This window comes from Staurois parvus, unplaced genomic scaffold, assembly GCF_062004578.1.
Source record: "Staurois parvus isolate SC_StPar_1 unplaced genomic scaffold, SC_StPar_1.0 ptg000293l, whole genome shotgun sequence".
Lineage (NCBI taxonomy): Eukaryota > Metazoa > Chordata > Amphibia > Anura > Ranidae > Staurois > Staurois parvus.
Genome location: NW_028318089.1, coordinates 4,004,500 through 4,030,525, shown reverse-complemented (window position 1 = coordinate 4,030,525; position 26,026 = coordinate 4,004,500). Strand labels below are relative to the sequence as shown.

At 40.9% G+C, this 26,026-nt stretch overlaps 1 protein-coding gene across 1 annotated transcript in view; it reads left to right on the top strand.

Annotated features, from left to right (window-relative positions):
- The window catches only part of TNRC6C (trinucleotide repeat containing adaptor 6C), a gene marked incomplete at its 5' end in the record, with an annotated part of 45,581 nt that extends 28,871 nt beyond the window's left edge, over positions 1-16,710 (top strand). The window contains 8 exons of the mRNA XM_089682628.1: positions 293-524; positions 3,197-3,364; positions 3,605-3,796; positions 3,922-4,065; positions 4,502-4,696; positions 4,808-4,878; positions 8,647-8,786; positions 11,889-16,710. Coding sequence (XP_089538754.1) covers positions 293-524; positions 3,197-3,364; positions 3,605-3,796; positions 3,922-4,065; positions 4,502-4,696; positions 4,808-4,878; positions 8,647-8,786; positions 11,889-12,249 — 1,503 coding nt within the window. The remainder of the gene's footprint in view (positions 1-292; positions 525-3,196; positions 3,365-3,604; positions 3,797-3,921; positions 4,066-4,501; positions 4,697-4,807; positions 4,879-8,646; positions 8,787-11,888) is intronic.
- Between the last annotated feature and the right edge of the window lie 9,316 nt (positions 16,711-26,026).

Sequence of the window (26,026 nt, the reverse complement as noted above, 5' to 3'; positions counted from 1 at the left end):
TCTCACACTGTTCTTTTACCAGCATTCTCCATGTTAGCACATGAGCACAACTGACTGCTTGTGCTGCTTTTTCATCTCCTGCCTGGACTCTGCTGTAAACTGGATTGCAATGGGCTTGTAACAGCAAATGCAGACACTTACAGTGCTTGCATTAAAGAAAAAAAACATTTAGTGATGTATTGATTTCAGAGATGGTCATTTCGGTCTGCCATATCTGTCTGAAGTTCAGCCTTAAAATACCCCCAAATCAGTTTGTCAGAATTCCAACATTTTTGCTTTTTTCCCTCTGCAGGTTGCACGTACAATCAATAACATGCAGCAGCAGATACAGCAACATCAGCGCCAGCTGGCCCAGGCTCTACTTTTGAAGCAACAGACTCCCCCTCCACATCCACCATTGCATCCTCCTGCAGGCAAGTCATCTCTGGACAGCTTCTCACCCCATAATCCAGGTCCAAGCCTGTCTGACCTGCACACCAAAGAACAGCAGTCTTCTTCAAATACTTTCTCTCCTTACCCGATTGGTATGTTCCAAGCTTTCTGTTAAAACTTGCTTTTAATAGTAACCATAGGATTTCTAATAGACTTCACTGTGTTATAGCGACATAAAGAACTCCTGCAATCTGGTTGCTCCAGGCAGTGCAAATCTTTGGGTTTTTTTTTTCTCCCCTACATTTTGTTTCTTTTTTTAAATTTGCTTCAGCACAGTTACAGTTTTGTGTATGATATGCAAATCATGTTGCTGAATGCCCATCCCGGCGAGTGGTTTTGTTTTTTTTTTGGTTTGGTTTTTCCTGTTTTTATTTTGTTTTTTTTACATTTAGTCCTGCTGCGGGCAAGCAGCAGGGTGTACTTTTTTGTGATGTGATTTGTCTGTTTACAGTGTGATTGTCAGAGGTAGTTGTTCAGGGGTTCAAGTGCGGATCACATCTGATTTGCATTAAATTCACATCAGTGTAAACTGGGACTAAGATTCCATTCACACCTGGGCGTTTTGGGATCATGGCAGAATCGCTGCAAAGCTGCATTCAAACTCAAAACGCACAAGCAGGAGCTTCTTTTGGGTGACAAGCTTCATGTGATGCTATTTACCGCGGTTGCTTTAGGTGCTATTAATGATAATGGCACCTGAATTTGTGTTTTGTAATTTATAGTGCTTTTTGAGATCGTGAGCAGAATCACAGCAATTCTGCTGTGATCCCAAAACACCCAGGTGTGATTGGAGCCTCATGGAGCGGACATCGGAGTTTGATTTGGCTGCTCAGCATGCACTTGTACTGAGCATCCAAGTGCTTCTGTGTGTGAGGGTAACCTGAAGGAATACATTTTTTATTTTTTTTTCTCATTGAGGCCGGCTCTTCATTTACTCGCTCAGCAAATGTGCTTCTGCTGAACGTTAAGAGAGCCCGATACTCCCCTTTCCTGACGAGCAACCAATCGGTGCTCAGCACACTGCAAGGTTTCTCCCCTCTCTGCTAGTCCCCGGATGCAGTGCTGGAGACCGGCAGGGAGGTGAGTTGGAAATAAACAGTGCAATGTTAAAATCTTATTTAAATACGGTTTTGGTTTGTTTTGTTTTTTTTTGTTTGTTTTTTCTCTGGGTTTATTTTTAAATTTAAGATTATTTTTTTTTGTATCAGGACAAGTATATAGTCATGAGGGACAAGTAGACTGCGACCCTGATTTAGTCCTTTGAACAAGCAGTTTTTTGAAAAAAATTTCCATACCCCAGTAATAAATTACAAATAATGCACAAATAGTGTAAATCTTCAGTCAAGTGAACAAAAGGAAAAACCGTAGTTATAATCCCCACTGTGAAAACACTTCCAGAAACCGTGTATCCTCTGTTCTCCAAGACAAAATAAAACAGCACTATGTAATAGTCATCTTCCACTTGGTGTGTGACAGAATAACTCCCCAGAAGTATATAACTTTAAGTGTAGCCAAGTCTCAAATGACTTGTCCTTTTCCAAGCCAACCTTCCAAATATGTCTCTTCATATATTACACATTGAAATAGGTATTGACCTTCCATTCTCATGCCTAAACCCTGCGCTCCAAGAAATTTTCATTGGTCCAATTTTGCATGAGGGGTATGGGGCCTCATGGTGGCCTCCTTTCAGTCAAATGATGTTTGCTCAGTTTCAACCCAAGCGTGTGCAGCTCAGTTTACTGACTGCTGGAGACCAGCTCCCTTAGTCTCTGGACCAGTCCATGCATCTGTGTCCCAAGGCCAGGCTATCTGTAGCTCGGTAGTTGACCAGCCCTGTGCTGGAATCTGGGAAAAACTTTCTCCCATTATCTTGGCAGTTTCTCATGACCGATGCCAACCTGTCGGGCTCAGGTGGAGACCTAGGGACAAAGCTGTTGAGGGAATCCACACCTTCATTAATGTTTCAAACTGAAGGGCCATTCACCAATCTCTACTTTGGCAGACCAACAAGTTTCAGGAGTGGCATGTAAGGGCTCAGTCACAAAATGCCATAGCTATGGTTTATATCCATAATCAGGGCAACACCAGAAGTCACACAGCCCTTCGGAAAGTGGTCCTAATTCTGGCTTGGCCTAGAAGGCATATTCCAGCCTTGTTTCCATTTTCCCAGAGTAGACAATTGGTAGTTGGATTTCCTCACTTGTCAACACCTAGACAAAGGAGAATGGTCTGTTCACCCTGATGTGCTCCTGAACATCTGCCACCCTTCAGAGTACCTTATCTTATGTATTAAAATAAGAGTGAGATACAGTGCACACAGTTCTTGCATCTAAATTTTAAGGCAGTCGCACATCTTCCTCATTATATACATTCAGTTAGTGCAGAAAAAAAATGTTTCTGCTTAAAATGAAAATATTGTTGAATTAGATAAAGACTGCAGAATAACTGGGATTTGTTTCCTACCTATTTTCTCTTAAACGTTGTGTACATTTAAGTTGCTAGCGAAGGTCATAACTGGAACTTAAAGGAAACCTGTGCTGAGAGAATTACATGGGCTAATGTTGTGGACCTGTTTTTGTCAATGCTTACTTTAATAACACACATAGTGACCAGGCCTGCTCAGCTGAAGCTTGGACTGTGATTTTACTTACTCCATACGTATTCTGTCATTTATTTTAAATGCACTGAAGTATATAATGGACAGGGAACTGTCTAATATACCTAGAAATGGTGGAGCCTAACTGTATATATCCCTTCAATACAGTTCCTGGAATAAATCCTGCTATGAATGTAAGCAGCATGGACATGGCTGGGGGTTTGTCAGTGAAGGATACATCCCAGTCTCAGTCTCGTCTGCCACAATGGACTCATCCCAACTCCATGGATAGCCTGGCAAATTCTGCTTCTCTTGATCCTAGTCCTGGCAAGTCAAGTAAGTCACCATTTGTACCTTTAGGGCTTCAAAGTTCTTTCTTCTATGAATGCTTGTGTATGCTCCCTATCTGCCAACATGTCTAGTTTATGGGAGTTTATTTTATTCTTCATAACCACGTCATTATACGCTGTCATCCATTCCAGCTGTGTCAATGTCTTTTTCACATCATACTGCTGTAGATTTTCAGCAATTTTTTTATAAGCCATTTTGTGACATTGATTCCCATATTTGCTGCAGCTGCTCTTCCTGGGAGTCTTGGCATTGGCCCTCCTGCAAAGTCCAGTATGGATGACTCCTACAATCGGTACGATCTTCTCCCAAACAGTGAATCACCAACAAGTCCTCCTGTTCCTGTTCCAGACAGCTGGTCACGTGCCAAATCTGAGAACGACAAAATCTCCAATGGGTCCAGTATCAACTGGCCTCCTGGTTAGTGTTTCCATTATGTATATCTATAAATAGTTAATATATGAATTCCTTCCTCCTATTTTTTTTTATATATTAAAAGCTGACATTTTGAGGTTGTTTGACTCCTTTTTGTGTACCTGATTTAGAATTTCACCCAGGAGTGCCTTGGAAAGGACTGCAAAACATTGACCCTGAGAATGATCCGGATGTGACCCCAGGAAGTGTTCCTACTGGGCCCACCATTAATACCACAATCCAGGATGTCAACCGTTATCTGTTGAAAAGTGGAGGTAACCAGATGAAAACCAGAGATTTCTGTTTATCTTTTTAAACATTATTGTCATTTTAATTTCAAGTGTCATATCTCTGGGTGACATAAGAGGTCAAAGACCTTTATCAATGGTTTGATTTTATTGGCTTGGCTCATTTTGCACTTTTAAATAGCATTTTGTAGTGACAGAATGGCACTCTTGACTATGATTGGATATGATATTGGTATGTAATGTGGTCAGTATTACAAAATGTTTCTAGACTTGCATGTGCAACCTGGAGATTTGACACATTGAATGGTCATATCCGTATTCCCAGCTGCCAGGTAAAGTATTATAAACTGCTACTGTATTGGCAGGTTTAACATAAGGCTTTTATTTCGTACACTATTGTCTATACTACTTTTAATGTGACATTTGTAAAAAAAAAAGTTTACATTTCTCTCTACATTTTTAGCTAAACTATCTGATATAAAGTCCACTTGGTCATCCAGCCCTATTTCCCACACTCAAGCATCGTTGTCTCATGAGCTGTGGAAGGTACCGAGAAACACTACAGCCCCAACCAGACCGCCACCTGGTCTAACCAATGCCAAACCCTCTTCTGCCTGGGGCTCAAATCAACTGGGCTGGACCAGCTCCTATTCGACAGGTATGACTAACATTTCTTACTGCTTATAAAAAATAGCCTCTAAGGTATCTCACATTAGCTACCTTTAAAATTCTAACAATCCATTCTTACTGCTGTATGTTATCTTTTCAGGTTCCACCTGGAGCACAGATAGTTCAGGAAGAACAAGTAGCTGGCTGGTCCTGCGTAACCTCACTCCACAGGTAGTAGGAATACTTGTAGAATATTCCTTCTAAAAGTGAACCTGTGCTTTTCCTTCACAGGTCAAAGCAGCAGTTTCACTTAAATACTGGTCACAAAGCAAGCTTTTACTTGCCTTCTCTTCCCTTCATTGCCCTGTCAGTCTTGCTAGCAGCAATGAAGAAAAGTAGCTCTGTGTAAATTCCAAGTTGCCACTTGCGGCTTACGTAGCGCAAGTGACTCTGTCCTGCCATTATTTGACCACTCTGTGTGCCTGAGAGACCATTGGCTAGTCACACTGGATGGAACATGCTATGTCACATGTTGTCTCATATCTAGAAATACTCTTTGCTCCCAGAAAATCAATGGAGTAAAGGGAAGGTGAGTATGTACTGTATGGGTAAGGGGCATGGGCAAAGCACAGATTCACTCTGTCATCTGTTTATAAGCAATAAACTTTTTGAATAGTAGATTTATGTTTTTTTTTGTTAGTTTTTGTTTGTTTAAAGTGTTCAAGCATGTTTCTTTAGCTGTTAAACAATCACACACATGCTGTTATTCACCTGCCTTGGCTTGTAATATATTTATATAGGGTAAATCATGGCAAGTCATTATGTTAAATCACCCTAGTGTTTCCAGTGTAGAATGTAGTTTACATCTTGGGTACTTTTTATCCAGTCTACTTTTGGGTTAAGAATATTTTTTTCATATTGTGTTTTTTTGTAGCGACTGTAATTTTATCGTTTTTTAGAAGCCATTCCTACCCGTTTGACCTTGCAAAAGATTACAGTTGTGGCCAAAATTATTCAACCCCCACTGAAATTGAGTGTTTTGGCCAGTTTGACATTGCTTTTGATCATTCAGTCATCTTGCTTACATTTACATTAAAGAGGCACTTGTAGGTCAGACAAATATAACATAACAGTTATAATGAAATAACCACAAATGTCTTTTCTGTGCTCACAGCATTATCAGTTTTATTCAACCCCCAAGTGACATTCAATCTTAGTACTTAGTACAGCATCCTTTTACAGTTATAACAGCTTTTAAACGTGAAGCATAGCTTGACACAAGTGTCTTGCAGCGATCTACGGGTATCTTCGCCCATTCTTCATGGGCAAAGGCCTCCAGTTCAGTCACATTCTTAGGCTTGCGCACTGCAACTGCTTTCTTTAAGTCCCACCAGAGGTTCTCAATCGGATTTAAGTCTGGTGACTGCGATGGCCACTCCAAAATGTTCCAGCCTTTCCTCTGCAACCATGCTCTAGTGGACTTGGAGGTATGCTTGGGATCATTGTCCTGTTGAAAGGTCCAACGTCTCCCAAGCCTCAGGTGTGTGACGGACTGCATCACGTTTCCATCCAATATCTCCTGGTACTGAAGAGAATTCATGGTACCTTGCACACGCTGAAGCTTCCCTGTACCTGCAGAAGCAAAACAGCCCCAAAGCATGATTGACCCTCCACCATGCTTCACAGTAGGCAAGGTGTTCTTTTCATCATAGGCCTTGTTCTTCCTCCTCCAAACATAGCGTTGATCCATGGGCCCAAACAGTTCTAATTTTGTTTCATCAGTCCACAGAACACTATCCCACAACTTTTGTGGTTTGTCCACATGGCTTTTGGCATACTGCAGTCGACTCTTCTTATTCTTTGGAGACAGCAAGGGGGTACGCCTGGGAGTTCTGGCACGGAGGCCTTCATTACGCAGTGTGCGTCTTATTGTCTGGGCTGAAACTTCTGTACCCACATCTGACAAATCTTTTCTCAGTTCCTCAGCAGTCACACGGGGACTTCTCTCCACTCTACGCTTCAGGTAGCGCACAGCAGTCGAAGTCAGCATCTTCTTTCTGCCACGACCAGGTAGCGTTTCAACAGTGCCCTTTGCCTTGAATTTGCGAATGATGCTTCCTAAGGTGTCTCTTGGTATGTTTAACATCTTTGCAATCTTCTTATAGCCATTGCCCTTCCTGTGAAGAGAAATCACCTCTTCTCTTGTCTTCCTGGACCATTCTCTTGCCTTCACCATGTTTGTAACCACACCAGTAAATGTCTAGAAGGAGCTGAGTATCACAGTCATTTTAAAGCTGCCTAATTGGTGCTTATTATGCTTGATTGCTGCTCGGTGACATCCACAGGTGTTTTCAATACCTGATGGAAAGCACCTGTATGAACCTCTGTTCTTCAGAGTGGTAGTCTTTAAGGGGTTGAATAATTGTGGCAATGAAGAAACCACATAAGAACCATTTACTACTGTATTACATAAACAATTGATGTCATTTTAGTTGCATTTGGGTAGTTACAACGTCCTTGTAGGATTTGATTCTGAATACAATTCCAAATGTACACTATAGTCCCTAAACCCCTTTACAGCATTGGGGGTTGAATAATTTTGGCCACAACTGTAGGTTAGACTCCTGTACAGAAAAGATCTCCTGTTAAAGTGGTTCTAAGGGATGAAGGTTTTTACCTTAATGCAGTTCATGCATTAAGGTAAAAAACCTTCTGCATACAGCTTCCCCCATTGCCCCACCTTATACTTATTTACCTGATCTCAATCCAGTGCTGTCCATGAGAGCAGAGGCTCTCTCCTTCATAGGCTCAGAAACAGCAGCGGAAGCCAGCGGGTGCAGGGCCAAGCTGCGTTCTGTGTCTATGGACACACAGAGCAGGCTCAGGGGCGGGCCTGCACTGGTACCCCCCAGAGCAAGTGCCTTGCTATGGAGCACTGGGCAGGGGGAGGAGGAGCCAGGAACGCCAGCAGAGGACCCAAGAAGGAGGAAGATCAGTGCTGCACTGTGCAAAGCCATTGCGCAGAGCAGGTAAGTATGACATGTTAATTTTTTTTTTGATCCTTTACAATCACTTTGAACATTTAGATTTACTTTCTAGTAGGCACTTTTAAATCTTTCCCGCCACCTCCCGGCCCTTTCAGAGGTTATGAATGCCGGGAGGCGAAGGCGGGCATTCTGATCATGTGAAACTCTGACAGTCACAGCGGTCATGTGATCGTAAAGCTCCAGATTGCAAGTAGCCATCAAAAGCTGAAAAGTATAAAAAGCTGTCCGGCACTCACCAGCAACCGTGCTGGAAAGCGTGCAGGGCACATGCTCTCAGCTCAGAAATGTTTACATTTTGGACACATAATTCTGTACAGCTGGCAAGAACAGGTTAATATACTTAATGCCAAATACCTACAGGGTCTTCTGTGCTCTCTACTACCTGGAAGAGCAGCCAGATACTTACCTGTAACCTAGAGCAAGTCTGCTTCCAGGTCTGACTAGTCCACCACTTCCTCGCTACTTCCCTGCACATTCAAAGTTGGCGAAGCAGCTAGTCACTTCTTTTCACACAAGTCCTGCCCTTGGCTGTGGTGGAAAGGCACAGGTAGCAGGAAAGCAGTGGGCCAGTGTAACCCAGAAGGAGACCACTGTGGGTAAGAGGCAAGTATTTGGTTGCTCTACGACTGCTACAGGTAGGGGTTGGCTGTACGAATGCATGATCGGTCACTCTGCACATGAAAAGAGAGCAGTGACCTGTCATTATTACAGGAAACTCCTCCACAGAGGCAACCCGCAGGAGTTGTTTCTTGCTGGATTGCTACACAGAGGGCTCAAAGATTCAAGTAAGAATAAACAAGCCTCTTGTATATAGAAAATATTTGTTTAGCCCAAGTTTCTATTTTAGGGGTCATTTTAACTCACAATGTAACTCCAATAATAAATCCCCCCTATTAAGTCACTTCTCTTGGTCGTGTATTGCAGTTTTTTTATTCTGACCTTTATTCATCAGATTGATGGCTCCACATTGAGAACGCTGTGTCTTCAACATGGCCCACTGATAACATTCCACCTGAACCTTACTCAAGGCAATGCAGTGGTCAGGTACAGCTCAAAGGAGGAGGCTGCCAAGGCACAGAAGTCTCTACATATGTAAGTTATTTACAGAAAAGAATCACCCCCTTTAAAATAATATTTTGTTGCTTTGCAACCTGCAGTGAAGACACAGTTTTTGTTTTATCCAGCTTTATTTATGCATTGCAACTTATAACATCCAAGTGAAAGATATAACACCAGCATGTCAGAAATTAAAAAAAAAAATCAAAAACAGAATCGCTGCGTTTGAAGAAGGATCAACCCTTTGTGTCAGTATGTTGTCAGTTTGTTGAATCACCTTTTGCTTTAATTCCAGCCTTTACTCTGTTGGGATATGTCTCTACTAACTTTGCACATCTAGACTTAGAATATTTGCCCACTCTTCTTTGCAGAATTGCTCAAGTTCAGTTAGATTTGATGTTGACCATTTGTGGACTGCAGTCTTCAAGTCATTCCACAGATTTTCGATGGGGTTTAAGTCTGGGCTCTGACTAGGCCATGCAAGGACATTCACCATTTTCTCCTTCAACCACTGTGTGGTCATTTTTGCTGTGTACTTTAGGTCATTGTAATGTTGGAAGGTAAACCTTCCCATTGACAACTATCTGACAGACCAGCTTTTCCTCAAGAATTTGATGGTATTTTGCCCCATCCATTTTTCCTTCTATCCTGACAAGTGCTCCAGTCCCAGCTGCAGAGAAACACCCCAATAACAGGATAATACCACCTCCATGCTTTACTGTAGGAATGGTGGTATTTGGAAGGTGAGCTGTATTGGATTTCCACCAGACATATTGTTTAGTATTGAGACCAAATAATTAAATTAAATCAGACCATAACACCGTTTTCCATGTGGCCTCAGAATCTTCAAGGTGCGTTTTGGTAAAGCTCAGTCATGACTGCATGTGGCCTTTCTTGAGGAGTGGCTTTTTTCTTCCAACCCTCCCATACCAGCCACTTTTGTGGAGAATTTGTGATATCACATTCACACAATGACCACGTTTTGTTATAAATTCCTGTAACTGTTTCAGAGTTGCTGTAGGCCTCTTGGAAGTCTCTCTGACCAGTTTCCTCTTGGCTCTTTCATCCAGTTTGGAGCAACATCCTGATCCATGGATGGTCTGTGTCATACCAAATACCTTCCACTTCTTAATAATATACTTCACATGTGCTTCTTGGCATTGATAAAGCCTTTGACATTTTTTTGAATCCATCTCCTGACTTGTGCCTGTCCACAACTTTATCCTGGAGATCTTTTGAAAGTGCTTTGCCACCCATAATTGATTGTTTGCTTCAGTTGCACTACGAGGAACTGAAATGTTCCAGGAAAGCTCTTTTCATGCTGATCTAATAAAAATGACCACAACTGATAACAGTTGAAAGTCAAATGGCTTCGTGTGCCATTGAGAAGGTGATTAACTACACCTGATTGAGTTTACAAGTCATTTTTAGGTCGGGTGATTCTGTTTTTGAACTTTTTTTTTTTTCTGACATTTTGGTGTTATATCTTTCACTTAGATATTATACGTTGCATGGGTAAATACAGCTGGATAAAACAAAAACTGTGTCTGTCTTCATTTCAGGCTGCAAATCAACAAAATGTGATTATCTTAAAGGGGGGTGATTGTTTGTTTTCCCTACCCACTGTATCTCTTTCATTGCTATTTATATATTAATCTTGCCTAGTGCATCATTATGCATGTGGTGTTTTGCACAGGTTTTATTTTGTTTTTTTGGGGGTGGGGTGGTTATGTTTTTTTCTTTGCTATAAAATTGTAACCAACCAACATCTTCTTTGTTGACAAAATTAGTAGGCACTTTGGGCAGTCACTCTTTTATATACATTATATTGCCAAAACTATTGGAACCCCTGCCTTTACACGCAAATTAACTTTAATGGCATCCCAGTCTTGGTCCGTAGGGTTCAATATTGAGTTGGCCCACCCTTTGCAGCTATAACAGCTTCAACTCTTCTGGGAAGGCTGTCCACAAGGTTTAGGAGTGTGTCTATGGGAGTGTTTGACCGTTCTTCCAGAAGCGTATTTGTGAGGTCAGGCACTGATGTGGGATGAGAAGGCCTGGCTCGCAGCCTCCACTCTAATTCATCCCAAAGGTGTTTTAATCAGGTTGAGGTCAGGACTAGGTGCAGGCCAGTCAAGTTCCTCCACCCCAAACTGGCTCATCCATGTCTTTATGGACCTTGCTTTGTGCACTGGTGCGCAATTATGTTTGAACAGGAAGGGGCCATCCCAAAACTGGTCCCACAAAGTTGGGAGCATGAAATTGTCCAAAATGTCTTGGTATGCTGACGCCTTAAGAGTTCCCTTCACTGGAACTAATGAGCCAAGGTCAACCCCTGAAAAAAAAAACGCACACCATAACCCCCTCTCCACCTGGTAACTGCCGAACCCAGACTTATCCATCGGATTGCCAGACAGAGAAGTGTGACTGCTCTAGAGTCCAGTGGCGGCGTGCTTTACACCACTGCATCCGGCGCTTTGTATTACTGATGGTGATGTAAGGCTTGGATGCAGCTGCTCGGCCATGGAAGTCCATTCCATGAAGCTCTCTACACTCTGTTGTTGTGCTAATCTGAAGGCCACATGAAGTTTGGAGGTCTTTAGTTATTGACTCTGCAGACAGTTGGCGACTTCTGCGTACTGTGCGCTTCAGCATGTGCTGACCCTGGTCTGTCATTTTACGTGGCCTACCACTTGGTGGCTGAGTTGCTGTTGTCCCCATTTGCTTCCACTTTGTTATAATCCCACTAACAGTTGATCGTGGAATATTTAGTAGCCAGAAAACTTCACAAAGGGACTTATTACACAGGTGACAACCTATCACGGTACCACGCTTGAATTCACTGAGCTCCTGAGAGTAGCCCATTCTTTCACAAATGTTTGTAGAAGCAGTCTGCATGTCTAGGGGCTTGATTTTATACAACTGTGGCCATGGAGGTGATTGGAACATCTTAATCCAATGATTTGGAGGGGTGTCCTAATACTTTTGGCAATATAGTATATTTTCCTTTGAATTATGGCAGCTGTGGTTGTCCATTTTCATTACAATGCATCTCAGCCTTTTAATTATTTGTTCATTAATCAGGATGTATAGATTGCTTTTCATTATTTGCTTACCGCTATTTTGCTTTTCGCATAGGTGTGTCCTGGGTAACACTACTATTCTGGCAGAATTCGCTGGTGAAGAAGAAGTAAACCGTTTCTTGGCACAAGGGCAACCTATGCCCCCGACTTCCAGTTGGCAGTCTAACACTGGGAATAGTCAGCCCCGGCTGGGTGGCAACGGGGGCTCACACACCATGGTTCGCAATGATGCTGCTCACTGGAATCCTCCTTGTTTGAGTGCCAAGGGAGGCAATGATCTTCTGTGGGGTGGAGTCCCGCAGTATTCCAGCAGCTTGTGGGGCCCACCTGGATCAGATGATGCCAGGATAATTCGCAGTCCAACACCTCTCAATACTCTGTTACCAGGAGATTTGCTGAGCGGGGAATCCATTTGAAAGAAAATTGGACATAGGTCCTATAAATTTATTAATCATCAGCACTAAAAGAAAAACTTCAAGACAAATAATATCCAATCTTTCCAGTCCATGATCTGTGAGGAATTCAGCTTCTTCAGGCCCCATGTCTTCTCTCCATGCAGTATCTTTTCCTGGTCATCCTCCCTACTGCACCCTTGAGAACTGTTTCAAGTAACAGTATGGGATTGTGGGAGGGATGGGAAAGGAAGGGTTGAGGAGAGAGGCGAAGAGTCACTTAGTAGACGTGGTCAAGCTTTTTTTATGTTTTTAAAGTGTTCAAAGAGTTAAAAGAAAAAAGAAAAAAAAAAATGATCAACGCTGCTTCTGCTGGGACTAGAACGCAAGGGCACTTTCATTTGACAGGAATGAAGAGGGTTAGTTTGGGGGCAAGGGGAATAGGGGATGGGAGTAAAAAAAAAAAAGCCTATTTTGAAATAAGCCTTGGACTTATATGCACATCAGACAGAGCCTATCAAATGGGGAGCAGCAGCAAGCTCTGCGTATTCCGGCAGTTCTGTATACGCACTTAGGTGGATTAGTATTCATACAGAAAGCAAGGAAGGATGGCTCTAGTTTGATTACCCCATGGATCTGCCTATGCACATAACTTTTTCCAGAGCCTCTGCTCCTGTCATAGTTCCTTTATTTCCATTTTTCTTTTCTTTTCTTTTTTTTGCTATCTTTTCTAAATATCTGGATCCCTGCAAAACACTCAGAAGAATCATATCAGCTGTTAGATATACTTGAAAACAGCGGATCTACACCATATAATGGGATATTATCCGGGAATTCGGCTTGTACCCAACCCTGATTGTGCAAGTTTTATGCAATTGCAGAGAGACGCATCAAATTGTATCCATAGGGAAGAGGCAGAAGTATAAAAAATGCACGCACAGAAAAATTAATACCGAAACAAGTCTTTCCTTTTTCTAATAACTCCTTTATGCCTTTACAACCATTTGAAGTCCATCCCTGTGCACATACACAGAAACAGACATTTATCTCTTACTTTAAAGTACCTTACTTCCTTTTTATTACATTTTGTCCTCTTTTTAACTTTGCACTGAAGTTTTAACTCCTCATCCAGACCTTGCAGTTGACCCAACTGAATAGAAAATTGAAAGAAATGTATGAAGAGAGGGAGTGCTAACACGTATCTATGTTTACTCAAGGACTTATTTGTGAAGAAAAAAAAACATTTACCTTGTGCTTATGTCTGAAGAAAAAAAAAAAGAAAACTTACAAATGTTTGTCTACCTTTCCATTGATTCATCATTGGGAAGTAATGCATATTACTGGAGACTTGCATTTATTTGTGGTAGCTTGCTGTAGCTAATGGACTATAAAAGCTGGGCGGTCGCCACAAGCAGAACCCATAAGGCAACACTGCATCTTATGCAGGTTTTGAACTGCATCTAATAGCAGATGCCAGTCTTGGCTCTAACCTGTTTACAAAACTTTTTATTTCGAAATCTTCTGTTTTTCTGCTTTTCTCCAAAAATAAGTAAAATGAAAAAGTAAAAAAAAAAAAACAGCAAAACTATAAAAAAAAAAAACTGAAAAAATCTTCCATCGAAATTAAAAAAAAAAAAAAATAAAAAAAAAAATCTATTTTCAAATTTTAAATAGAAATTCCTTTACACCTCGGGGAAAGTACCAGTGTTTTATTAAAGAATAACTTTAGCCATTGTTGTGCAACATTTTTATTTTTTTTTTCCCTTTTTTTATATTTTACATTTTTGTCAAACATTTCTTTTCATCGGTAAGCGAAAATTAAAAAATATTTTTTTTTTAAGTCACAATCTTGCACATCGTGGATATCTTTCTCAGGAAAATTTGACATTTCCAGAGGAGTAGAACGCCACACAACCATTTCATTGTATTTTTATGAAAAATAAAAAAATAAAAAAAAAAAAAAAAAACTGAAAAGAGATTATTCAACTCCAGGCACTGAAAACTTAAGGGGGAAGAACTGAAAACGTAACAGAGGAAGACAAACAATTCCTGTTTGTAGCAGTTACATATTTACCAAATAATGGACTTGAAATGTTTCAAGAGTGCTTTATGTTATACAAAAAAAAAAAAAGAAAAAAAAGAAATATTGCTTTATGTTGAAACACAAACCGTGATTTTCCTGGGTCTCTGTTAAGGAAATAAAATAGAACAAGATACCTTTCTGCAAGCTGATGGGATAAACATTGTTCAGACAGACATGACCTGTAACTTCAAAGAATTTGTATATTTCCTGTTCCTTCTTGACTCTTTGGGGGTGCATCCTGGTCTTACTGAAATAAGAGGGCAGGATAGACTTGAAGGGGGGATAGGTATTGAAGTTTTATCACATGTGTGGGTTGGATCTCTGCTTCAGCTGGTGTCAGACCTCTCTGCTAGAATGGCCCATGAATTGTTCTGCCTTGTGGGTTGTTGCAGCAGGGATGGTTTTAAATGCCTTCAGTACCAGCTGGGCCTCAATCCATTGAGGTACTGGAGCAAATTTTTTTTGGATCCTGATCTATGCACAAGCCAAGTCTGAGACAGGAGCTACAATTCGCTTTGGTTTATTTGGTTTTTGAAACGAGAATAATTTTTTTTTCCTTTACAAATATAAGAACGCCCTTTTCTCGCTCTTCTGGCAAAGCAGACAGGGGGAATTACTTCAGACAGTACGACCTGTGTATTTGAACTCCAGTTTCTGTGTGTTGCGGGGAGGGGTCTTTTAATCAATAATATTTTATGTGTTATTTCATAATGCTACCTCTGTCTGCCATACACTGCCCTTGGATGGGCAGGAAAACAGACTGTGACATGGGAGGGCACAGCCCCTCTTTCATCTTCAGAGTTAGAATTTGTCTGTTACAGGCACTGGGACAATCCTTAATATTTGGGCACCCCAAGCGGGTCATTGGTTTTGTGTTTAGTTTTTTTTTTTTTTAACTTGGCTGTCTGAGTGACCAGTAACACATGTGCATTATGTTGCTGATATTTCTAGCACATAGCCGTGCGCTTTTTTTTTTTTGCTTTTCTCTTTTTTTTTTGGCACGCCGGATGGAGGAACAGTTATAAAAGGTTTACAAACACAATAAGAGTAGAGACTGACAAAGTTTCTTTCTGTGAAGAATGTTGTTTTCATTCACTTCTTTTGGATGCAAAATTGTCCCAAAGATATATAAAAAAAAAAAGGAAACAATTCTGCTCAAATTTTTTTGCCCTTTAACTCTAGCTGCAAAAAAGGGTTAATTGTCAATACACATGTTCTACTGTACAGGGCAGGCAGCAAGATGTAAGCACACCAGGGGCTGTGCACCATACTGATTGTGTAGGAGCAAATACAAAAATGTGACATCAACCTGCAGTTCCTCTCTAATCTGCAAATGTCTGCAGGAATTCTTTAGGAAAAACAGTAAACTAGATTTTTTTTTTTCTATGCTCTACTCTGGTAAGAGCAGGTGTTGTAAAGCTATCCATTTTCTGGCAGAGTGTTCTACAAGAGTGTTTCTCCAGTCCTTGGTGGCCATAGACTAGTGCTCATGTTCCAGATCTCTTTACAGAAGAGGCCATGTAGGTAACAATAAACAATCACAGATTTGATTGTTTAAATGTTCATGTAAAAGAAGATTGCGCAACACATTGAAATTCAGTTTGGTCAAAACTAATTTTTTTCGAATGTTCTTTTTTTTTTTTTTTATTGGAAAAAAAATTTGTTTCTTGAATAAATCGCCACATAAGAGGGTTGTTATACCTCTTAGTTTATGGAAGATAGGATTTGGAATATCTGTTATATGTTACATAGGTGAGCTTTTTGTAATCTGTTACCTATTATCAATATTGAAAATTACCTATTTGTTTTTGGAAGATGAGCATTATTGTCACCCGCCAGGGAATGGATTTAAAAACTCTGACTTACAACTTTGCTGTTAGATTGCCTCCTGACAGGAGAGATGTTAAATAGCACTTTGTCATGTAGTATGGGGAGTAAAAAAAATAAAGAATGCAAAAATGCCACTTCACAGCGATTCCCCCTTCAGAAGAGTACGTGGTTTGACACCTTCAGATGCTCATAGAGCTTTATATGATACTTCTTGCTGAATGGGGGAGAGGTCTGTATGTAGTCAACATATGAACATTTCTTCCATGTGAAAAGATTTCTATAAATATATATATATAAAGAATATATATATATATATGATATTGAAGGACACAGGCATCTCTCCAAATATGCTATTGAATAAAATGTGTTTTTGTGGTGTGTGTTTTTTTATTTTGTTTTTATTATGTTGGCATTTTACGATGTCTGAAACTAAAATTTAAGGACAAGAAAATGTTGTGGCTTATGTTTTTTTTTTCTCTCCTAGAATGTGTTTGTTAATGAATTGCACCAAAAGACGCTTTGAAAAATGTTAAAGCTTCTTTAAAACTTAATAAACTGCGGTTTTGTTTGTATTTGCCTGTTGGAATATGATGTGCTGTAGAGCATATTAAGAGCCTTGTGATCAGTTTGTAGGGAATCTGTCACCCTGGATATGGGCAATGTTGGGGCTATGAATACAAAACAATGAAGTGATCATAAGGCTTTTTTCACAAATCCTGAGACCATTTTTATTACATCTCTAGTGAGATTTTTTAAATATAACTATAAACCAACAGCTTGTTCACACCTTATTATTTTTGGTAATTATTGGAAGTCTTGACATTTCACAGATTTTTTTATGCCCCACCTATCACTGGCCCAATTTCTAATCAAGAGTCCCTATTGTGAAGAACAACTCTGCTGATAAGGTGTGTTGGAGAAGTCAATGCTACAGACTACATGTACATCTACACAGACTTTATACACATGAACTGCCACACAGCAAATGTGGAATGCACTATTCACTTGACCTAGCATGCAAATGTTTATAGTATACCCCATTGGCATTTTTTCTTTTCTTGTAGAACAGTACAAATCCCCTTTCTCTTGATTCCAGTGATTGCATCATGCGACTCTGCCCAGCCTTTATAATAAAGACATTTGTGCCAGCTCCTCTTAGTACGGATGCATACCACAGCTTAATTCATTCCTAAGAGGGAGCCATATTCCACAAATGGAGGGAGAGAATCCGTCAGGGAATGTTGTACAGAAAAAGGCTGATTGGCACCAGACAAAGCCACAAAGCGAGCATTGCTGGATTGTAGAGGGGGGCTTAGAGGTGTTGGGTTGCTGATTGCTTTACGATAGTGATCATATACCAGCTATTATCTTCACCCATGGTCTTCAGTACTTTGAGTTTCTAACTCTGAACAAGTATATCAATCAGGAAAGCCAGGTCACAGAGTGGAAGTAATAAAAAAAAAAAAAAAAAAAAAGGTTAGCATAGCTTCTTGAGGACTAGCATTTTCAACAGATGTATCAAGTTGTAGCAGCCTCCAGGTTTCTCAGTTGACAGGTTTCCTTTAACGTCTATTAAATAAATACACATTTTTGATCTATAGAATGGGATGTCCTATTTTAAATTGGACCTAAAACCTAATTTAACTATGATCTATTTTATATCCTGCTACCCTCCTGCCCACTAAGTTGATAAGGGGTTCACACTAGCAATCACACTGGATTGTGCTGCATGTTCCTGTGTGATTCACATGCAGTTCAGTCGAGAGCAATTTGAGCCTATTCCTTTTGAATGGGCTCATATCAGACTGCACCACACCAAAAGTAGTGCATGCATTGCTTTTCAAAACGCACTGCAACCGGGGGGTACTTCTGTACCTTCCATAAAGGATGCAGAATACATGGCCCAGGCTCCTTCGGAAACATATTTTTCTGTTGAAAGGCAACATTCAGGCAGAGGCATGCAAACAGAGGCTCAGACTTAATAAAGCAAATACTGTTCTTTGACAGATAACACATGTACCGCCTGTGCTCAGATGCCTTGAATTGCAGCTTTTATTATCAGCTTAGGTGTTGTATGGTAAGGTTTAGGCTCGGCTTAGGTCCACTTTTTTTCTGCTTCTATGCAAATAGCTGTAAATTAACACTTGCACAAATACCTCATGTTTTGATTTTTACCCTGAAAATATTTTGTAATAAGTATGTCCAATGTTTGACAACCCTAGGGTTGCATCCCAAGACAGAAGAACCATTAAGTACATTCTGTGTGCAAAACAACTAAACAGGAGCCAGAACATGTTTAGGTAAAAAGCAACTATTGCTGCTTCCACTTAAAGAATAAGTTCACCTTTTGGACAAAAATAATAAACATACATTTTGCTGCGGGTGAAAACTGCATTTATTATTTTTGTCCAAAGGAGCCTAGAAAGCATTGAACCAGCAATCAGTAGATCGCTGATGCCATGCAGGTCTCCTGCAGACCTATCAGAATATCTGCTTGATGTACAGCCAAGAAGATATTCTGACAGGAAGCGTCAATGAACTACCACAGCACTGTGGCTGTCAGGACTTGTAGTTCATTCATTCACGGAAGACTGTGAATGAATGACGCGGCCATGTGGGCAAAACCCCGCACGGCCGTGCTATTTTCAAATCTGACAGTTCAGGTAAACTTCTCCCCGTACTATCTGTCAGAGAGGGGGGGGGGGGGGGGCGGGTGGGCGGCTGCAGCTATGGGAACATGTTACACGTTCTACCCTAAAAACTGGTGGAACATGTTCCCAAAGGTGAACTTATCCTTTAAGGTGCTAGTATATGTAAGAAATATTCTTATAACTCAGCCCTTTTTGGTCAAATCAGGGAATGTTTGTGAAGCCAGAATTTGTTTTCTTAGGTTAAAGCTGACCATATATGAGTAGGTTTTTTTTTTTCCTTTATCCAGTGAGCTTAAAGAAAAAAAACCTAACATGTTTCTCCATCCAAACAAACTAGGTGGATGGAGGAATCTCAGACCTCCACCTGTCCCAGGACATTGGTTTCTGGAAGTGGAACTCACTGCTGTCCAAATACATAGATCAGAGGTTGCATCCACTGATCAACAAGTTTTCCAGCATGTCTCTTCAACAGAAATCAATCAGGGAGGGTCACAGACTGATCGAACATTTGGGTGGTCCCTGATGAACTGCCTGAATTTCAATCTGTATATTGCCAGCTTTATGTGAAGCGGGCAATGATTGGCAACCCTTTTTTTTTTTTTTTTTTCGATCTCTGTACCCATTGCTGAAGATTTCCTCTTGTTGCCCTGGTAACTATTGTCACTGGGACTGAAAGAGAGGGAAGGATATGAGAGATCTATCCCACTGTTTTAAATAAGTAAATAAATAACCAAATGTTACTATTTTCTATCAGTTGATATGTGAAAAGGTTATTCAAGGTTGCCACACCTTTAAGAATTTTTCATATGCGTCAGTTAAGAGAGACATTCATTTCTCATTCACTGAAAGTTCAACATTGGAGTCTAAAACCAGCCATAGATGGTTGCAGGAAAGAAAAGTGCTTGATTCTCCCATCACCACAGTCAGTGTTGATGGGGGGAATCCCTCCCTGCAGAGCCGTTATGTTCTCTTGGCAGGAAGAGCCATCCCCAGCCGGAAGAACACACCGATTACTGCTAGCAATAATCACATGTAATATCTGATAGGCTCGTTGTACCTAAGTTGATCAATGAACTTGGGAACATTCAGCCTTGCCCATACGTGGTTTGAATCTCGGCGGGGCCATGCTGAACAAGCCGAGATTCAAAGTGTCTATGGCCAGCTTTACAACCACTGGCAATTATTTTAGATGCTTCAAAGATGTGCATAACAAGGGGTTTTTTTCCCTCTGGAAAAGTGTTGGGATAGCTTTATTAAGTAATGCATACAATGGATTTTTTCCAGTCTACCAGTTATGTGCATTGGGCTGGGTGTGGAACCAACTTCTAAAGTAGGTGGGTGGGTAAGAATATACACTGATCAAAAACAAAATTAAAGGAACACTTTTTAATAAGAGTATAGCATCAAGTCAATTAAACTCCTGGGATATTGATCTGGTGAGTCAAGTAGCAGAGGGGGTTGTTAATCGTTTTCAGTTGGTTTGGTCTTAATTAAATTAACAGGTGCACTAGATGGGCAACAATGAGATGACCCACCCCAAAACAGGAATGGTTTTACAGGTGGAAGCTACTGACATTTTTTCTCCTAATCATCTTTTTTTACTTTGTTTTTTTTTTAAGTAGTTTTGTATTTGGCTAGAGTCTGTCACTACTGGTAGCATGAGGTGATACCTGGACCTTACAGAGGTTGCACAAGCAGTCCAACTCCTCCGAGATGGCACATTAATACGTGCCATTGCAAGAAGGTTTGTGGTGTCTCCTAGCACAGTCTCAAGAGCATGGAGGAGATTCCAGGAGACAGGCAGTTACTCTAGGAGAGCTGGACAGGGCCACAGAAGGTTCTTAACCCATCAGCAGGACCGGTATCTGCTCCTTTGTGCAAGGAGTAACAGGATGAGTACAGCCAGAACCTTACAAAAATGACCTCCAGCAGGCCACTGACCAAACAATCAGAAACACTTCATGAGGGTGGCCTGAGGGTCCAACGTCCTCTAGTGGGCCCTGTGCTCACTGCCCGGCACCATGGAGCTTAATTGGCATTTGCCATTGAGCACCTGAATTGGCAGGTCCGCCACTGGCACCCTGTGCTTTTCACAGATGAGCAGGTTCACCCTGAGCACATGTGACAGACGTGAAAGGGTCTGGAGAAGCTGTGAAGAATGTTATGCACCCTCTAACATTGTTCAGTTTGACCGTTTTTGATGGTGGGTCTGATGGTCGGGGGAGGCATATCCATGGAGGGACACAGAGACCTCTACAGGCTAGACAATGGCACCCTGACTGCCATTAGGTATCGGGATGAAATCCTTGGACCCACTGTCAGACCCTGCGTTGGTGCAGTTGGCCCTGGGTTCCTCCTGGTGCACGACACCCTGCCTCATGTGGCGAGAGTATGCACGAAGTACCTATAGGATGAAGAAATTGATACCATTGAACGGCCCCCGCGCTCACCTGACCTAATGCTAATAGAACACCTCTGGGATATAATGTTTGGGTCCATTTGACACTGCCAGGTTGCACCTCAGACTGTCCAGGAGCTCAGTGATGCCCTGGTCCAGATCTGGGAGGAAATACCCCAGGACACCATCCTTCATCTTATTAGGAGCATGCCCTGATGTCAGGCATGCATACAGGCACGTGGGGGCCATACAAACTACTGAGCACCATTTTGAGTTGTTGCAATGAAATTTCAGCGAAATGGACTAGCCTGCTGCATAATTTTTACACTTTGATTTTTGGGGTATCTGAATTCAGTCCTTTTCATTTCCATCAAACAATGGGGCATCCTTACATTCCTAACACATTACCCAGTCCATATCAGTATAGATATCCAGCATGATATTTTTCCCCATCGAGACTTGTGTTTTCAAAGTGTCCCTTTAATATTTTTTTTGAGCAGTGTATATAGTCAGACTCACAAGAGTAGAACCACCTTTCAAGGACTGCATAGAAGTTTAAGAGTTAATACATTTCTAGATCTTTTTGCAGTTGCATTCCAAAATGTCTTGCCAGTCCTCTGAGTCCAAAGTTAATCTTCATTCTGTCTGCCATTTAATTTGGTATGGTGCTAGATTGGATTTACTGGAAGACCTAATAGATGCATGAAGTAAAGTGGAGTTCCAGTCTCTTAGGCACTTTTCTACAAAAGCACCTCCGTGATTCTCTTCAGTTGCAGTATATAATTAGGACAGTGTTCTAAGTGCATGTCGTTTTCTTACTTGTAAATGTGACATTCCTCAACAGGATCCTGGTAGGTAGGCAGGCAGCGGCCATTACTAGTGTGGGCATCTGAAGCCAGCTCCAACTTTCTTCCGGATTCGGGGTAGCTGGCTACCCAGCATGCACCTCCTGATCTCGGTTTGCGCTGTAAGGACACAGGACGGCATACTGTTGTTTGTAGGTTGCTATATCAATGGAGGCGGGGATGGATGACCCCGCCCCGTTGTGGCAACCTGTCAATCATTCCTCCTGATAACATCCCTTCCGGTCAAGAAATACCACTAGACTTCACCATTAGGCTTCCCAAAGACCTGGAAAAACCAATGGCGATTTAGCAAGAGTCCTAGGGAATCGCCTAATGACGAAATTACCTTTTTCCGGACTGAAAATGCAGAATACTGACAGCAAAAAAAGGTATTTAGAAATCAATAAATTAAAAAAAAATATCCCATGACAGACTGTTCTGCGGGTGGGCATTGTGTGGCAAGGATCATGAAAAAAAGGGTGGAACTACGATTTAAGGATTTAAGTTCCAAGAAGTGTGGGTCATTGCAGCTAAATTGCTCAAAAGTAGTTAGTTTGAGAGGGGAGGAGTTGCTCTTCAGTAATGATGTATTTGAAGGTATTGGAAAGGTTTCTGCAGTTGTGTAATAGTTGAAAGGATTTGCTCCCAGTAAGTGGTAATATACACTCACCGGCCACTTTATTAGGTACACCTGTTCAACTGTTTGGTAACACAAACTAATCACTAAACTAATCAGCCAATCACATGGCAGAAACTCAGTGCATTTAGACAGGTGGACCCAAACATGATATCCCAGAGGTGAATATGACTTGCTGAAGTTCAAACCAAGCATCAGAATGGGGATTTAAGTGACTTTTAAAGTGGCATGGTTGTTGATGCCAAATGGGCTGGTCTGAGTTTTTCAAAAACTGCTAATCCACTGGGATTTTCATGCACAACCATCTCTAGAATTTATAGAGAATGATTCAAAAAAGAGAAAATATCTAGTGAGCTGCAGTTGTGTGGACAAAAATGCCTTGTTAATGTCAGAGGTCGGTGGAGAATGGGCAGACTGGTTCGAGATGATGGAAAGGTAACAGAAACTGTCAATATGGACCAAAATCTCTGAGGAATGTTTCCAACACCTTGTTAAATCTATGCCACGAATAATTAAGGTAGTTCTGATGGCAAAAGGGGGCCCAACCTAGTACTAGCTAGGTGTATGTAATAAAGAGGCCAGTGAGTGTAGAATATATGTCTTTGAAGCCATGTTTGGACCACCAACTAAATGAGATGGGGTTTTCAAATCCTGGAGATAAAATGGGACTACAAGTTCTTTCCAAAAAGGGTAGATGGGGGGGAAGCATTTTCTAAATTTTCAGATTGTCAATAGAACATATGTAGTGTGTAAAATAGTGTCATCTCCATCCCATAAGTTATGAAATGTGTTAATAGATTATCAAAAATCAGTGATGCAAACATACAAGGAAGTATGGAATGTAGGAAGTGAGATCATTTGCAGTCTTATCACAGAAGATATTAGGGATAGATCTACATGCTTTGGGTGTGCCCGGTAGCCGGGTGGTACATTTGGGCTGTATTAAATGTTTAAATTCTGGAAGCTTATATTGGTAAATAAAGTGAGAATAGGCTGGACAAGAAGAGGATGATCCAAAACATAACTCTGGAGAAAGTAAAAGTTTAAAGGAAAACTGTACTTTGTATGAGAAATATGGAGGCTGTCTTTGCCTCAAAAAATGCTACAGTGCCTTGAAAAAGTATTCATACCCCTTGACATTTTCCACATTTTGTCATGTTACAACCAAAAATGTAAATGTATTATATTGGGATATTATGTGATAGACCAACACAAAGTGGCACATAACTGTAAAATGGAAGGAAAATTATAAATGGTTTCAAAATTGTTTACAATTAAATATCTGAAAAAAGTGTGGCGTGAATTTGTATTCAGCGCCCTTTACTCTGATACCCCTAACTCATGGAAGCAATTGCCTTCAGAAGTCACCTAATTAGTAAATAGAGTCCACCTGTGTGTAATTTAATCTTAGTATAAATACAGCTGTTCTGTGATGCCCTCGAAGGTTTGTTAGAGAACAGCATCATGAAGGCCAAAGAACACACCGGACAAGTCAAGGACAAATTTAAAACAGGGATAGGTTATAAAAAAAATATCCCAAGCTCTGACCATCTCATGTAGCACTGTTCAATCCATCATCTGAAAATGGTAAGAGTGGCACAACTGCAAACCTACCAATACATGGCTGTCCACCTAAATTGACAGGCTGGGCAAGGAGAGCATTTATCAGAGAAGCAGCCAAGAGGCCCACGGTAACTTTGGAGGAGCTGCAGAGAGTCACAGCTCAGGTAGGAGAATCTGTCCACAGGACAACTATTAGTCATGCACTCCACAAATCTGGCCTTATGGTAGAGTGGCACCAAGAAGCCATTGTTGAAAGAAATCCATATAAAGTCCCTTTTGCAGTTTGGAAGAAGCCATGTGGGGGACAGCAAACGTGGAAGAAGGTGCTCTGGTTAGATGAGACCAAAATTTAACTTTTTGGCCTAAATGCAAAGCTCTATGTGTGGTGGAAAATTAACACTGCACATCACCCTGAACACACCATCCCCACCGTGAAACGTGGTGACAGTATCATGTGGGGATGCTTTTCTTCAGCAGGGACAAGGAAGCTGATCAGAGTTGATGGGAAGATGGATGGAGCCAAATACAGGGCAATCTTAGAAGAAAATCTGTTAGAGTCTGCAAAAGGCTTGAGACTGGGGCGGTGGTTCACATTCCAGCAGGACAACGACCCTAAACATACAGCCAGGGCTACAATGGAATGATTTAGATCAAAGCATATTCATGTGTTAGAATGGCCCAGTCAAAGTCCAGACCTAAATCTAATTGAGAATCTGTGGCAAGACATGAAAATTGCTGTTCACAGACACTCTCCATCCAATCTGGCAGAGCTTGAGCTATTTTGCAAAGAAGAATGGGCAAAAGTTCACTCTCTAGATGTGCAAAGCTGGTAGAGACATCCCCAAAAACACTTGCAGCTGTAATTGCAGAGAAAGGTGGTTCTACAGAGTATTGACTCAGGGGGGCTGAATACAAATGCACACTTTTTAGATAATTATTTGTAAAAAATTCTGAAAACCATTTATCATTTTCCTTCCACTTCACAATTATGTGCCACTTTTTTAGGTGTTGATCTATCACATAAAAATCCCAATACATTTACTTTTTGGTTGTAACATGACAAAATATGGAAAATTTCAAGGGGTATGAATACGTTTTCAAGGCACTGTATATTCCCGATTGTCACTGGTTTGTGTGTTTTGAGTCTGTAACCAGAACCAAGCATTCAGCAAGTGAAGTCAACTCTTGAGCTGCCTTCTTTTTCTGGTCATTGACACGAAAAGTATTAAAGATTTGCATGACATCTGGCCAGTAGCATTTTCATCAGAAGAGGTCAAAAGTGTTGGTTTGCATGTTTTGGCAAAGGTTTCCTTTAGGCTAGCTAGCTTGTGGTAATTTACGTTACTACATTTACAGACCATGATTTCACTGACCATTTTTTGCACATCCTATTACTGTGTACAGTGCCTTGAAAAAGTATTCATACCCCTTGAAATTTTCCACATTTTGTCATGTTATAACCAAAAACGTAAATGTATTTTATTGGGATTTTATGTGATAGCCCAACACAAAGTGACACATAATTGTGAAGTGGAAGGAAAATGATAAATGGTTTTCACCATTTTTTACAAATATCTGAAAAGTGTGGCGTGCATTTGTATTCAGCCCCCTTTACGCTGATGCCCCTAACTAAAATCTAGTGCAATATGTTTTTGGTTGTACTATGAGAAAATGTGGATAATTTCAAGGGGTATGAATACTTTTTAAAGGCACTGTATTTCTCCATCTTTAAATTCATCCAGTCATAATTTTGCTTTGACCTTTGCATCAACAAGGATTTCTATATGGGGCTAA